Genomic DNA, 16,944 nt, shown 5'->3' with positions numbered 1-16,944 from the left:
AATAATCCAAATATATATATATATATATATATATATAAAAGAAGATACAAATACATGTGAAAGTTTGAAACAATTTATTCAATGAAAAAAATATACCGTAAACTTATTATGTTTTAAAAATTGATAGACACATATATACCAATTTAGAATTGAAAAAAAAAAATTATATAAAAACAAATGAAAACAAAAACCCACGCGATGGTGCGGATCGAGATCTAGTAATATTTATATGAAGAGTCACAATTTTTCAATATAAATGGTCACATTTTTTCAATATATACAGTTACTTTAAAATAAAATAAAAACATAACTTTAAAATAAAAATACACAACTTTTAATTGTTGAAAACACATAAAATTTCAACTTAAATGATGTTTACAACCTTTGGAATTAATTGGGATTGCTCCAAGATTATCAGTAGATATATTGACAAAAGGTGGAATTTGCTCAATAACCATAGCCAAACAAAAACAAATAACGTTAAGAAATCTTGGAGCAACTAGCCTCTAAAATAAGAATGAATTTGATGATGTTTAAACAAGCAAGACACATGAACTATAGTCAGGAGACATGTCGATAGCTAGGCTGCGTCTAACAAAAACGTCAAATGTATATACAATCACTTCTTCATATACCTGCGAGTGTGTTATTGAGAGATATTCTTGGAACTCTTGGCGTATCAATATTAAATAAAAGCATATACATTAGAGATTGTGAAGCTTCTCTCTCAATTTTGAAAACTCCACTGAAGCAAATCTTCTCTTCTCGTTAGTAATTCATTATCATCATCATAATCATCCTCATCAGCAAGAGCCTCTTCAGTAAACCATGGAACTGCGTGAGGGATCAAATTGTATCGGATTGTCACACTGTAAAACCCAAAACACCAAAACTTATGGATGTACTCATATATAGTCTTGATTCGTTAGGTTTTGGAGCTCTTCACCCTGCAAGTATATCTATATTCTTACACTTACCTAAACAATATCTATATCAAAAAGACAAAAGGCATTCTAACCATCGTTAGGTTTCATCATCATCATTGTCTTCTTGAACATCTACTATTCCACAACTCAATAGTTTGAGCGCGGCTACTATAACTACTATTCTTAGGCATGTTGGATGATGCTATGTAATTACATTCAATTGGCCTTTCTTTACAATGAATAAAATTCTGTAAGGAAAAAACTTTCCAGCTACCGGCAACTTTATAAACAAAGTCCATCTTCATTGCCCTATCATAATCATCAACCAACTTTACTTAACAAATCATCCATGAAAGCTTAAGTTATATCTTGAGATCAAAGTCATATACTAACACAAACTAGCCACCTTTTTTTCCAAAAAAAAAAAAAGTTAGGCATGCCAATCATATATCATCCCTTTGCTTTAACATGAAGCGTCTTCTAGTTCTTCTTAAAGCAAATACAAATCTTCTTATTATCAACTTTGTCTAAAAATTCACTATCTAAAACTTTGTCTAAAAATTGGTAAAAAAAAAAAAAAACTGAAAATTTGTTTCCTTACATAAAAGATTGCATGATTAAGTTCCCAAAATATATTTCTATTTTCCCAACATAAAATGATGTCATAAAAGTAAGGAAATAATTTCAAATCTGTAGTCTTGATTGACCAAAATATATTGTACCCCTTGAAGCTATTTTCAGTTTTCACTGACCCCCAAAACGGCATCGTATTGATAACCGCAGGGTCCTCCATCTTCGTTCAATAATAAAAAAAGAACGCACTTGTCTTCCATCTGAACTTCTGAAGAAGCTCTGAGGCAGAAGAGAAAAACAAACAAATGATGAAGAAGACGAAAGGAAGCAGCTTTCGATTCTACGCCACTCTCTTCCTCTCTCTCCTCTCCTTCTCCTTATCTCGCGCCTTCTATCTCCCCGGAGTAGCTCCTCGCGATTTTCAAAAGGTAATAACTTTTTTCGTTTCTCTCTCTCCGATCTCGCGTCTTCGATCTAGGGTTCATGGGTCTAAGTGGTTTTATAGTTTAGCGTGTGATTCGATCTTAATCTGTTGGAAAGTTGTGTCCTTTTTTTTTCCAGCCACCGTTTCTGTTGGTAGCTTAGCTTAGCTTAGCTTAGTGAGTGAGTCGATGATGTCATGATGTGAGAAGTAAAGGGCTTTTGTTATATTCATGAATCTGATTATCTGCATTTTCAAGGAGTTGATTGACTTTATTTGATCTCAATATGTGATAAAAGATTTACTAATTGTTTTTCATCTCTTGATTTGTTGTTTTGTTTGTTACAGGGTGATCCTCTCTATGTCAAAGTGAACAAATTGTCTTCTACAAAGACTCAACTTCCTTATGACTACTACTACCTGAATTACTGTAAGCCTTCTAAGATCTTGAACAATGCTGAGAATCTTGGGGAGGTTCTCAGAGGCGACCGCATTGAGAATTCCGTTTATACTGTTAAGTAAAATAATCATTCTTCTGTCTCTACTTGTTGTTTGACTGCTTTTTTTCATACGTTAACACGTCTTCATAATGTGAATTTTTGACTCAGTTTCAAATGCTGGAGGATCAGCCTTGCAAAGTTGGTTGCCGTGTTAAACTTGACGCTGAGTCCACCAAAAATTTCAAGGAGAAGATTGATGATGAATACCGTGCTAATATGTAAATAGCTAATTATAGCCTTCTTGTCCTTTGTATCTTTGTCTCCTAGAATGCTTTATATTAATCTGTTAACATAACCAAATTTACTGTGTAGGATTCTTGATAATCTTCCAGTAGCTGTGCTTAGACAAAGGAGAGATGGAAGCCAGTCAACTACTTATGAGCACGGTTTCCGTGTTGGATTCAAAGGGAGTTATGAAGGGGTATCTCCTTAAACTCTGTCTCTTTTTTCCATTCTCTCATACCAACCACTAGTTGCTTGGCTTTTGTAGAGCAAAGAGGAGAAATATTTTATCCATAATCACTTGAGCTTTCGAGTTATGTACCACAGAGATCTAGAGTCTGATTCCGCTAGAATTGTTGGGTTTGAGGTTACTCCTAACAGGTATTACCTTCTGCTTGTTACTTCTACTTGGTTGCCTGATGTCTGTCTTGTTGGATTTGAGGAATAACGAGACTTTTATCTTTTGGATAGTATCTTGCATGAGTACAAGGAGTGGGACGAAAACAATCCTCAGCTAGCAACATGCAACAAGGACACAAAGAACTTAATCCAAAGCACTACTGCCCCTCAAGAAGTTGAGCAAGGGAAAGAGTTTGTGTTTACATATGATGTCTCATTTAAGGTAAAAGAATACTATATATTTAAGACTAATTTTTATTTACTCTTTGGGTTCCTAAACATTTTTGTGAATTTGAATCTCCAGGAGAGTGAGATCAAATGGGCTTCTCGGTGGGACACATACCTCCTCATGAACGACGATCAAATCCACTGGTTCTCCATCATAAACTCGCTTATGATCGTCCTCTTCCTCTCTGGAATGGTAGCCATGATCATGATGAGAACTCTATACAAAGACATCTCGAACTACAACCAGCTCGAGACTCAAGACGAGGCTCAGGAAGAGACTGGATGGAAGCTCGTGCACGGCGATGTCTTCAGACCACCGGTGAACTCTGGACTGCTCTGTGTTTACGTCGGCACAGGTGTTCAGATCTTCGGAATGGCCCTTGTCACAATGATGTTTGCACTCCTTGGTTTCTTATCTCCTTCCAACAGAGGAGGGCTCATGACCGCCATGGTTCTCTTGTGGGTCTTCATGGGGATATTCGCTGGCTACTCCTCGTCTCGCCTTCACAAAATGTTTAAAGGAGACAAGTGGAAGAGAATGACTTTAAAGACTGCGTTCATGTTCCCTGGTATCCTCTTTGTGATCTTCTTTGTTCTGAATGGCCTCATCTGGGGTGAGCAGTCGTCTGGAGCTATACCTTTTGGTACAATGTTCGCTCTCTTCTGCCTCTGGTTCGGCATCTCAGTCCCGCTAGTCTTCGTCGGTAGCTATCTCGGTTACAAGAAGCCTGCGATCGAAGACCCGGTGAAAACAAACAAGATCCCAAGGCAAGTACCGGAGCAGCCATGGTACATGAGACCTGTCTTCTCCATACTGATCGGAGGCATCTTACCGTTTGGAGCGGTCTTCATCGAGCTCTTCTTCATCCTGACGTCAATATGGCTGAACCAGTTCTACTACATCTTCGGTTTCCTCTTCATAGTGTTCTTGATCTTGATCGTCACTTGTGCTGAGATCACGGTGGTGTTATGCTACTTCCAGCTTTGTAGCGAGGATTACAACTGGTGGTGGAGAGCTTACTTAACAGCAGGCTCGTCTGCTTTCTACCTCTTCCTCTACTCGATCTTTTACTTCTTCACGAAGCTGGAGATCACAAAGCTTGTCTCGGGAATGCTCTACTTCGGGTACATGATCATCATCTCTTACGCTTTCTTCGTCCTGACTGGCACAATTGGTTTCTACGCTTGCTTCTGGTTCGTGAGGAAGATCTACTCTTCGGTGAAGATTGACTAGAATACAAGACAGAAGAAACCAACTGATAAGTCTGCAGAAAAGATGAGTTTTTGAGGTTGTTATTGTATGTTTGGGTGATTGTAGTAGCTGTGACAAAGTAAAAGAATCATATCAACTTTTTTAATTCATACTTTTTTTTTCTTCAACACCTGCACATTTCTACAGATGTTGGTTGAATCTAATATTACGTGCCTTCTGTGATATATCACCAGTAATCTCCACAAGAACATTTAGCGTAATGCTGTTGGAACACTAGCATTAACAACGTAATTTAGACTCATTCCCTCACTCTTCAGCTTCTGGAACACTTGTAGAGCCTCTTCATCAAGACCTAGTTGCGCATATCCAGCAATAATAGCATCACTAAAAGAGACAAAGTCTCTCTAGGTACATAGTCTCAAAAAGTTAAAGCATTTGACGAACTTTTATGTCGTTTGTATACTTGTTTACTGTCTGTTTGAAAACAATTTAATGTATCTATTCTCTGTTTTTCTTTAAAATCATACATAGACAAATTTCTGTATTTTCTTTTTTGTTGTGTCAACTCCAAAGAGTAATTAAAACTAGGCATAGGCATTCGGGTACGGGTCGGTTCTTTTGGGTATTGGGTTTTCCGGATTTTGAAACCAGCCCCCATCCAGGTAATACAAAAATTTTGGTCGGATTCTCCCGGGTTTGGGTGGGTTTGACTCTGATGTGTAGGAACATGAAAATAACCAAATAATCAAAGTATCTGAAACTTGTTCGGATATTTGTACCCAAATTAACCATATTATCCGATTCAGTATTTTGTATCCAAACTATCCAAATGTATCAAGAAATAACCAAAAATACTCACTAAATATGGTTTTATTTGAGTATTTCTGTCATAAGTATCTTATTTTATCTGAAAATACACAAAAGTATTAAAATAACTAATATATTTAATTTATGATTTTAATTTAAATTATCAAAATAGTTATAAATATAATTATAACTAATATTTTTAGATATATATTTAACTTTCAGATACTCTTTCGATTCTCGGTTCGGGTCAGGTTCAATACCAACTGTTCGGATATAGCAATTTAGGACCCATTCGGTTATTTACCTGGGTCTGATCGGGTTCGAAACCCTGATTTTCGGATTGGATTTTGGTCGGTTCTTCGTATCTAGATATTTTGCCCCGCACTAATCAAAACTGTGAAACTTTGTAAGCAAATCGTTGTTTGGCCAAATTATCTCCACAGATGATTCCTTCAATGCTGAGGAAAACAAGACTCATTGGAGAGTTTACCACTATAAGAAAACAGGGGGATTTTGATGGCCGAAATCGTCAGAAATTCGTCGGAATATACCGATTCCGACGAATTTCTGACGAACCAATTCGTCGGTATCATTTTGTCGGGAAAAAAGTATTCGTCGGAATTTCGTCAGACCTTCCGACGACTTTCTGACGAATACCGAGAAACGTCATTCTGACGAACTTCCGACGATATTCCGATGCGGACACACGAGACCAGAGTTCATCGAAAAAACTATATACCGACGGAGCACGTTCCTCGGACTATACCGACGAACGTAGTCCTCGGAAAATATCGACGGAATATGGTTCGTCGGAAGATACCGACGGACAATGGTTCGTCGGAGTTTTTCGAGGAACCTTCTCCGTCGGTATTTTCCGACGAACCATCGTCCGTCGGTATAGTCCGACGCCCTCAATTCGTCGGAATATATCAATTTTAAATACGAATTAATTTTGCATTTTTATATATTTTTTATATTTAAAATTAATAAATAAATAAATAAAATCTGAAATTTAAAACTAATAATATTATAGAATTTAAATTCATACAAACCGAAATAGAAAAAAAAACATTCAGAAAGTTTAAAATTCATACAAACTGAAATAGAAAAAAGAACATTCAGAAAGTTTTAAAAAGCAGAAAAAACTAAGAACTCGAAGACATCAAACGATCTAGCTTCTGCATTATCTCGGCGTTGAACTTCTTCTGGGATGCCAGCTCAGCAAGGATAGTGGCATTCTCCGAACGGATAGTGGCATTCTCAGAAAGGATAGTGGTGTTCTGCTCCTCCAATGCCCCAATCTGTTCATCTTTGTCATGTAGCTCCTCGAGAATCATGGGATCGGCATACGGAGCTTGCGAAGAAGATGCCGGATACGAAGAAGCACGGCGGGCCAACCCAACTAAATGGCCTCCTTTCCTTTTAGGAACCGCCTACAAAAATATTTAAAGTTAGTAAATAGGGACAAGTTAGTAATCGACATTATAAAAAAAAATATTAATAAAAAAAATTACCTTTTCAACCATCTCATTTATTTGCAATAGGGACAAGTTGGTTGAAGCTCCCGTAGAATCGCCGTCATCAGAGAGAGGCTGAGATTGAGATGCTATTTCAGCTTCCACCAAATCAACGACACCTTTGATCACGAGGTCCTGAATTTGACCCGTCTTCTTGTTAGTGTGAGCCACCTTAATGAGTTGGAGACGATCAACGGGATTACCGTCATTTGCTTCGATCTAAAAAACCGCCATTATTAGCCAAAGAATATATAAAATATTTATTTATAAAATATAAAGATAAATAATAATAATAAACTTACAAGTTCATCCTCCTTAGTAGACATAGAGCAAGCGCCGAGGTTGTGCACATACATACCTTTCCCGCCACGATCGCTCTTTCGATTCTTGGAGTTCCTAGAAGACGTCTCTGCAGTTTCTTCCTTCTCCCAATGAGCTATCAACTGCTCCCACACCGTCCCGTTGATGAACCGTGGCCTCTTGTTCTTCTGCCAAATTGTCTTCCACGCGTTCATCTGCTTCGTATAAGAGTCCATGGCCTTTTCGTTGAATTTCTTACGGACTGTTTCCGTGAGATCGGAGTGCCAGTTGAACTCTTGCTACAAAACAAACATAATTTAATAAATAAATATATTAAAAAAATGTAAATACTTTAAAAAAATGAAGAGTTACTACCGCAAACTGACGAAACCACAACTCTCGTTCGTCGGAAGGGATCACACTCCACTTTGAATATCCAAAACGAAGCATGGAGTACATCATCTGGTTGATGCTCCTGCTAATGTCATTTCTCGACTTGGTGAACCTTTAAAAAAATACAAGTTATCAAGTTAATTAATGGAAAAAAACATAATGCTACAAATAAAAAAAATACTAACCAAGTGCTATGTCCTCGTCGTGGGTTGGGTTGGAGAGCCGGGAGATGCTCTCGACCTGGTTGTTGAATCAATAGTTCAACTGGCATGACCCCCGGATCCTGTTGAGTAGCAGCGGGAGCTGGAGCGGGAGCTGGAGCTGGAGCGGGAGCTGGAGCGGGAGCTGGAGCGGGAGCTGGAGCAGGAGCTGGAGCAGGAATATATGCGGGAACCGAGTTTTGTTCGTGAGACGATCCCGATGCACGGGAACTGCTTACCGAACTACGTCGAAGACGGGCTGCAGGGCGGGGTTCATCCTCGGACCTAAAAAAAAATTAATACATCAAAAATCTTTTCAAATCATTTCTATTTTAATGTTTTCATTTATATATTTACAAAAGGTTTTATAAACGTTTTTAAAACAACTATTAAACATTTTATTATACATAGTTTATTATTGAAAACTTATAAAAAATTTTAAAAATTTTAAAAATTTTTATTATACCTGATATATATATATATATATATATATATATATATATATATGTATACAAAATTATAAATTTTTTATAAATATAGAAAAATGTTGTTAAATATTTTTAAAAAAATTTTAAAACGTTTTATTATACATAGTTTATTACTGGAAACTTGAAAAACGTTTTTAAAAATCAAAAAACGTTTTAAAAATAGTAAAACGTTTTGAATTTTAACAAAACACAAAATAATTCCAAAAAAAAACTAAAACTACAATCCAAACTACAATCCTAACTTATATATCCTAAACTATCCATTCAATCCTAAAATTTTCAATCAAACAACCTAAAATCCGAGATCTAACTTCCAAAACCCTAAACAATTGAGATAAAACAAGGTTGGGATGATTCTTACATGATTTGGGGTTTGGGGAAGAGATATGAGGGTGAGAAGAGGATTTGCCGGTGATGGGAGCTCGAGAATGGTCGGAATCGCCGTGAAAGGGAGAGAAATCGCGGAGAGGATTGAGAGATAGGCGGAGGCGGAAATAACGAAGAAGGAAGAAGAAGGGTAATTATATTTAACGTTTCCGACGGACACGGGTTCGTCAGTATTCCGTCGGGATAATTAAATATATACCAATTGGCGGTTCGCGAAAATTTTCACGCAGTTTGGTTTTTCCGGGTAAATTGAAATTCCGACGAAATTGGTGTCCGTCAGTATATTCCGACGGAATACTGACGACCTTTTCCGACGGAATTCCGACGACTTAGTGTTTAGGGTGTTGATTACAAGTTTCTAAATGCAAAATCTAAATCTTTGATAATATGTATAGTATTTGCATAAAGATTTAACAATAAAAATGTTTTTATAACACGATTTTACACAATAACATTTTTTGTAGTGTAAGATTAGATGAATATGATTGTATAAGTATATGAGTGTTAAGATGAGATGTTATAAAAACAATGATATGCATACATAAATATTTTAATGAGTTGTTATATTTGAACGGTTGCGATCTAATACTATACTAAACACTTATTATGTGTTATTTTCATAGTTTTGGCATCTAAATTTATAGATTTTTATGTTTGAAATTTTTTAGAAACACATGTCCTCGGTAATTTGTCGGAATATACCGACGACATTCCGACGAACTTGTCTAGTTCGTCGGAATGTCGCCGGTATATTCCGACGAATTACCGAGGATATTTCCAAACTTCAATGAAACCCTTTGTCGTCGGTATTTTGCGAGGGATTTCCGACGGACCAATAAAAATAAAAAAAAAACTAATCAAAATCTTCTGAATCTTCATCAAACTCCCCAACCTCAGCTTCTGGCTCCGAATGTACAACAACATCAAGTCCAAACACAGTCAAATTCTCAACGAGTTCAACATTTTCCAAATCTTCAAATGCCTGGGTGTTGCTGGTAGACTCTGGTTGCAATGGTTCATCATCATCAGAAGTTCCATCCATTCGTCCTCTTGGGTTGATTTGCGTTACAGTAACCCATGGATCGTCTCTGTACGTCACCCGAGGGTAACTGATGTAACACACCTATACATATCAATTATACAAGTATTTGTAAAATATATAACATTAATTAATTATATTGGTAAAAAATTATGAATAGATTGACATACCTGATCAGCTTGCGAACCAAGAATGAAGGGATCATAATATTGAAGTTTCCGCCGCGAATGAACTGATGTAACACCAAACGCATCAATCTTCACTCCTCTATCTGGGGTGGTGTCATACCAATCACAATAGAATACTACACAACGCAATCCAACCATTCCAGGAAATTGGATTTCCAATATTTCTTTTATGTTGCCGTAGTAGACATCGTCACCGGAAGAAGATGAAACACCAGCATCATATGTTGTCTTAGAATGACCTTTCCTTGTGAATGCATATCCTCGCGTACAAAATTTTGGATATGATTTGACCATATAGTTTGGTCTCTGCACAAATTCGCGTATCCAATCATCAAACACAAAACCTCTGGCCAAACCATCATTCACCTATAAATTAAAAACATATATGATTGAAAAGTTAATTAGTTTATATTAAATTTAAACTACTCATTTGCATAAGTAATATGATATATGACTCACATAACTACGAAGCCACGCAACAAATCCGTTATCTCTAAGTTGTTGAAGCTCATCTTCTGTTGCATGCCTGTGAATCATACGTAACTCCGCCATATATACACTATATACAAAAATATTATCAATATGAAATAAATTTATTGAATATTAATCTAACAATAAATGAATAAATATTTTTACCTGTCATATTGTAGAACATCTTCACAGTTGGTGAGCAAATATGTTTGCAAATGAGCGTGCTCAGTGTCCGTAAGTCTCCGCTTCGTGAATTTTCCACTAAGTCGTCATATTTCCTTGAACATGCTTGGGACAGTAACATGATATGTTGCTCTCTCCCCTCTGTCATCATGCCGAGCAGGTCTTCGGTGTTTTGTATGCACTTCTGGTGGAAAATAATTTTCAGCAAAGATTGTAGTTTCTTCATTGATCACCTGTGCCACTATAGATCCTTCCACCCTGCTTTCATTTTTGACCATCTTCTTTAGATGAGGCATATAACGCTCAAAAATATTAATCCATCTGTACCGCACAGGACCACCAAGTTCCAATTCTCTTGCGAGATGAATAGCAAGATGTTCCATTACATCAAAGAATGATGGAGGAAATATCTTCTCAAGGTTGCACATGCTGACTGGTGTGTTTGTCTTCAAATTATTAATACCCTCTTCAGTCACTACTCTGCTGCATAAGTCGCGGAAGAAAACACTTATCCCTACATAGATAAAAGACATATTTTTCCTAAGTATTAAGTTTATATAAGCATAATTGTTAAATATAAAAATAAATTAAATTGTAAAAATATAAGATACCTGCAATTGCTTCATGAACATTACGTGGCAATAATGCTGAAAAAGCAAACGGAAGGAGGCGCTGCATAATTACATGACAATCATGACTCTTCAAGCCAGTAAACTTTCCTTCGTGTCTATCAACGCAGTTCTCCAAATTTGATGCATATCCGTCAGGAAATTTCACTTTATATGTAATCCAATCAAAGAACTCATCTTTTCTAGCACCATCCAGCCGATAAATGAGAAAAGGGGCCGTACCGTTCTCATCAACGTGAAGTTCAAAACGATCACAAATATCGACTAAATCCAACCTTGACTTCAAATTATCCTTCACTTTACCTTGGATGTTAAGGACTGTGTTCATCAGATTGTCGAAGAAGTTCTTCTCAATATGTATGACATCTAAATTATGCCGCAATGGATGATTCTCCCAACATGACAGATCCCAGAATATACTCTTTTTGTGCCAGTTATGTAGCTCTCCAACCGCACTGACTCGAATGTTTTCATGTCCACCTACATCTGGCGTCCTTTCTGCATCAAAATACCTAAACTGCTTCAACAAATCTTTCCCACTAACTTCCTCAGGTGGACCATCAAACACCTGCTTGTTCTTCGTAAACGAAGTCTTACTCCTGCGGTATGGATGATCAGGTGGTAGAAATCGTCTGTGACAGTCAAACCAACACGTTTTCCTTTCGTTCTTTAGTTGGAAAGCATTTGTGTCATCTTGACAATATGGACATGATAGCCTCCCATGTGTTGTCCATCCAGATAACATACCATATGCTGGAAAGTCACTTATTGTCCACATAAGTACTGCCCGCATCTGAAAGTTTTCTTTGCACGAAACATTGTATGTCTCAAAACCATGCGCCCATGGTTGTTGCAACTCATATATCAGTGGTTGAAGAAACACATCTAGTGATCTTATAGGATGATCTGGCCTGGGGACGAGAATTGAGAGAAACAAAAACTCTCATCGCATGCACAAGCTCGGCCGTAAGTTGTACGGTTTCACAATAACTGGCCATAGAGAATACTGTCTTCCATGCTTTCCAAATGGGCTGAACCCATCAGTAGATAATCCAAGATAAACATTTCTTCTCTCTTCGGCAAATTCTGGATATGTTGACTGGAAATGTTTCCAAGCCTTCGCATCTGAAGGATGTCTAATCTCACCATTTGTGGAATGCTCTGCATGCCATCTCATTGCTTTTGCTGTGCGCTCACACTGATACAACCTCTTCAATCTTTCCTTCAAAGGCAAATACCACATTCTTTTGAACGGGATCAGAACTCTTCCCCTCGTCTCCTGATAACGAGGTTTCCCACAAAATTTGCATACATTCCGTGTCTCATCCGCTCTCCAGTAGATCATGCAGTTGTCAATACATACATCTATCACTTCGTACGGTAGTTGAAGACCGGCAACAAGTTTCTGAACCTCGTAGTATGAACCCGGTGCAAGGTTATCCTCATGTAGAATACCTTTGACAAAATCAGTAATCGCATCCATACATTCTTCAGCCAAATTATAGTCTGTCTTAATACCCATTAATCTAGTTGCAGATGATAAGGCTGAATGACCATCTCTACAATTTTGATACAAATGCTGTTTTCCTGCATCCAACATGTCAAAAAATCTCCTAGATTTGGGATTTGGTTCTTCCCCTCTATAATGATCATATACCATCTGCTCAGTACCTACACCATAATCTATATCCGTTCTAGATTCTTCTAACCTAATATCAGGCTGAAGTTCACAACAGGCTGAGGTTCGCTAGTACTATCATATTCATAACCAGTTTCCCATGAAGGTACCAAACTTTATAATTACGTGAAAACCCTTTCATATACAAATGAGTCCAAACATCAAATTCTTTTATAACCTTATTATTATTGCAAGTAAGCAGGGACATCTTAACATACCACTTTTTGTATCCGGTTGTTGTTGAACAAGCCTCATGAATTCTGCAATCCCTTGAACGTATTCTTTCGTAAGCAAATTGGTGTTGGGATCCAAATGAGTTTTATCCATCCACGAACGATAATAAGCTCTTGATGACATGATTTTCACGGAATTGTTATGACTAAAGAGAATGAAGAGAGAATGAAGTGTGAATGAGTTGAATGAGGAGGGGTTGCATTTATAGGAAATTGCTTACGGCCATCCGACGACTTTCCGACGGAATTCCGACGGATGTAAAGCAGTCCATCGGAATACCGTCGGTATTTTCCAATCTCAAACGGCTATAAAATGGTCATATATATTTGTCGGCAACGGTCACATGGTTCGTCGGAAATTCGTCGGAAAATTCCGACGGAATACCGACGACGGTAACAGTTATATCTGTTAATCGGAATGTCGTCGGAAGTTCGTCGGTATATTCCGACGAATTTCCGACGACTACAACGGTTATATGTTTTATCGGAATGTCGTCGAAAAGTCGTCGGAAAATTCTTACGAGCCATGTTTCCTCGGATATTCGTCGGAAATGGCCGACGGAATTCCGACGACTTCAAATTTTTTGTTTTCGTCGAAAAGTGGTTGGAAATCCGTCACAAACGTCCGACGACATTGAAGTCCGTCGGAACCTCCGTCAGAATTCGGTGTGTTTTCTTGTAGTGTACAAATGGACAGGAAAATGAGAAAAACTAAGAAACGTAACATCAACCTCAGAGGAGGTATACATTACCATTTTTTCACAGTTAGACAGTGCAAAGAGCAAATAGGAACTCTTGAAACATCGCGGTTTTTGTAGGTAAACAACAACCCCTTGTAAAAACGGTCGTAGCCTTCGTAGTAGATGGAGGCTGTGCAAAGGTTGCCACATGTATAGCAAAGCTGTCGACTGTTACTACTGTTGCGGATAACGTCAGCAGATCTACGTGTATGGAGACTGAACTTGGAACCAGGCTTCATAAAAAAAGAGGATCCGAATACGCATTGAAGGTGGACAGTGGTGCAACATTGGTTGCATGTGTAGAACCATTCCGTTGTATCTAATAGTTTTTCACACACCTCGCACCAATATATATCACTACCAGCGCTGCCTTTTTCGCCGTAGCAAAGGGTGAGTGGATGCTTGTCGTACTTGTAGTGTAATTCATGTGGAATAGTAGCACATGCATAACACAAAGCGAATTCACATTCCGGACATTCCCCATGAGACCCTGAACATGTGTTCTTGCAACGTTTACAATCTTTGTTGCTACTGATGGTTGATATGAAAACGAGATGGTCACCATGACCTTTATGGGTGAAATATTCTGGAACCGAAACGCATCGAACATCTATGAAAGAGTATGGACCGCCTTGCGTAGGATAGTTATGGCATATGTACCTAAAACCAGTGGTTACTCGGGAACAAACGTGACAAGTCATGTATGAGTACTCGTTTTGGGGAGACGGGTCTAAGAAAAGGGTTTGGTTGTTCAATGCATGATCCAGCTTTTTAGGTAGACTGGCACATACCTCGTGGAGAGAGTAATCGCATTCCTCGCAGTCATAGAACTGGTCGGAGACAACAATAGGATATACACACGCTTCACATAGCTTTTCTGTGTCTACAACACCATTGTGTTTCTTTAGCTTCAAAGGATGATCATGACCAAAATGCTTTATGAACCATCACCAAGGTTCTTGAAAGGTGCGATATCTTGTTCATCATCTCCAGACTCTTCTGGTTCCCATTCGAGTTATTTTTTATCCCAAACAGTGTCATGTGTTGCACATCTTGAATGTGCTACATATACACAACCTTCGCGGTCACAAGAATATTGGCCATACTTGACGTCAACCTTTTTGTAGCAAACCCGGCATAAGGAACTCAGAGGCGAACGGTATGGAATATAATTGAGACGGTGGGGGTGACGCGTGATCTTGATGACTCGTGGTAAGTCGATACAACTTTGATGAGCCATGTAGTAATGGCCTAGGTAAGAAGATCAGCGAGTGGTGATGACCTTTTGGGTTTGTGATAGTAAGAGGTGGAAGCGATTTTGCACAAGGGAGATCCAAGCAAAAGCTACAAATCAAGTAACGATAGAACCAAACGCCTTCAAAATCTTTCCCACACCAAGTGCATTTGTCGAATATGATATCAGATTTGGTCGGAACAATATCGACAAACTTGTACTTCCCTTGATCAGATGTGTCGGGTTCTTGATCATTTATGTGGGGCTTGCACGGGTTGGCGTCAGGGATGATGTTGGATATGGTTCCGGTTTCAGGGTCTCGATAGAAAAGAGTGAGAGGGTGTTGGAGGTGATAAGGATGTGTTATCCTTCTCGGACGCTCATCACAACCGTTGTGGAACTCCACACCGCAGGTTGTGCAGTAGATCAGGACATTATCTTGCTCCCTCATAGTATATTTTCCGCCGCACGTACTGCACCCGAGCGGAATGACAAAGTTGCAGTCCATGGACAAGTTATGATGCGTGAGAGCTGGATGAGAAAGAAGGCATCTCTGGTCAATTTCATCAGCCATTTTCTTTACTGGTTTGGTTGTGATATCTATCAATATGTATCTCTAAACGTTTATGCTCTCTTTCATCATCCTATTTATTTACTCTACTCTTCCTTATGATGGCATCTTGAGAAGTGGGACAACTGTTTGGATCAAACAAAAATTAAATTAAATTAACAAGCATATATCCATGTGAATAAACAAAGACCAACTTGTTTTGGTCCGCAATAAACTTTGTACTAAAAAGTAGCACTAAGCGATGGAATTTCAATATGTAAAAGTAGGCATGCGGGTTCGGTATGTAAGGTTTGTACGGTTCGGTTAGTTTGATTTTCGGTCAATTAGATTTTCTATTAGTTTGGTTTGGCCTAAATATCTAAATCAAAAGTACCGATGGGAAAGTTTTGAGGATGAGTTGGATGAGACAAGGGACAACTTTGCCAAATTTCAGAATCCATTACTCTACTGCTTTGGTTACGATGAATCAGTAAGATATACGATGATATCCATGGATGTATGTGCCACTAAGTTATACAATAACTAATAAAAGACATTTCCATGCGTATAAACAATTAGCAACTGGCAATTTTAAGTGTTAAAGAATGACCATATACTATATACTATGCAAATGTGCACGCTGGTCACGCAACTTGCATCAAAAGTAAACCCATGAAATTTTCAATACCTACTGGGGCTACCTTGTTATTAATATACTAGGATAAAACATGCGTGCAGGGTGAGTTTATTTGTATATATTATCGATAATTTTTTTTATATATTTGATCATTTTATTTATACATATACAATATTTTTTGTTGTTGTTATATAATTTATTTCTGATGGATCGGATCAATTATTATTTAAAATTGTGAAACTAAACTATAATTAATATATCATGAGTTGATCGGATTGGACATTAAACAAATTATGACACAGAAACTTACATTTTTGTAAATAGTATTATTTCCACGGTTGAATTATTTTGACTTTTATCTTCCATACGGTTTTGAAAGGTTTCAGATCAATCATCGAATTGATACATGTCATTTTAATGCTTTTACTCGTATGCTTAAGGAAAACTTAAATTTTTGTAATTTAAAGTTGTTTTAAAAATTTCAAAATATAACATATAAAAAAAAATCTAACATATAAAAAAAATATAACATATAAGGTTTTCTCATTTTTGTAATTTAAAGTCGTTTTAAAAAATTTTAAATATAACTCATAAGGTTTCCTCATTTTTGTAATTTAAAATCATTTTAAAAAATTCAAAATATAACATATAAAAAATCTAATTTTTTAATTATATGATTAATGTGATTGTTTAACTTTTTTAATAATATAAAATTAAACAAAAATGAAGAATTATGCAAAAATTGTTATCAAATCTTTATTATTCATAATCATATATATGTTAATCAT

The 16,944-nt window shown here is 37.2% G+C and overlaps 1 protein-coding gene and 1 pseudogene across 1 annotated transcript; one reads left to right on the top strand and one right to left on the bottom strand.

The window, feature by feature from the left end:
• The first annotated feature begins 1,697 nt into the window (after positions 1 to 1,697).
• On the top strand, positions 1,698 to 4,649 carry LOC106389153 (transmembrane 9 superfamily member 7-like). Its single transcript, XM_013829346.2, has 7 exons — positions 1,698 to 1,927; positions 2,269 to 2,433; positions 2,529 to 2,638; positions 2,733 to 2,841; positions 2,911 to 3,023; positions 3,114 to 3,264; positions 3,346 to 4,649. The coding sequence occupies exons 1-7, from the start codon at positions 1,805 to 1,807 to the stop codon at positions 4,501 to 4,503; spliced, it is 1,929 nt and encodes a 642-aa protein (XP_013684800.2). The 5' UTR covers positions 1,698 to 1,804; the 3' UTR covers positions 4,504 to 4,649.
• Positions 4,650 to 13,364: 8,715 nt separating this feature from the next.
• On the bottom strand, positions 13,365 to 16,260 carry LOC106384313 (annotated as a pseudogene).
• Positions 16,261 to 16,944: the final 684 nt, after the last annotated feature.

The sequence above is a fragment of the Brassica napus genome, chromosome C3, assembly GCF_020379485.1.
Source record: "Brassica napus cultivar Da-Ae chromosome C3, Da-Ae, whole genome shotgun sequence".
In the NCBI taxonomy this organism is placed as follows: domain Eukaryota; kingdom Viridiplantae; phylum Streptophyta; class Magnoliopsida; order Brassicales; family Brassicaceae; genus Brassica; species Brassica napus.
This window is presented reverse-complemented; position numbering and strand designations above follow the sequence as displayed.

What these genes read in the sequence shown, in the direction of transcription:
- LOC106389153 (XM_013829346.2), top strand. Translation starts at nt 1,805, where the DNA reads ATGATGAAGAAGACGAAAGGAAGCAGCTTTCGATTCTACGCCACTCTC. An exon ending in TTGAGAATTCCGTTTATACT is followed by an intron (nt 2,434 to 2,528) that starts GTTAAGTAAAAT and finishes TTTTTGACTCAG; the next exon opens with TTTCAAATGCTGGAGGATCA. An exon ending in CATATGATGTCTCATTTAAG is followed by an intron (nt 3,265 to 3,345) that starts GTAAAAGAATAC and finishes TTGAATCTCCAG; the next exon opens with GAGAGTGAGATCAAATGGGC.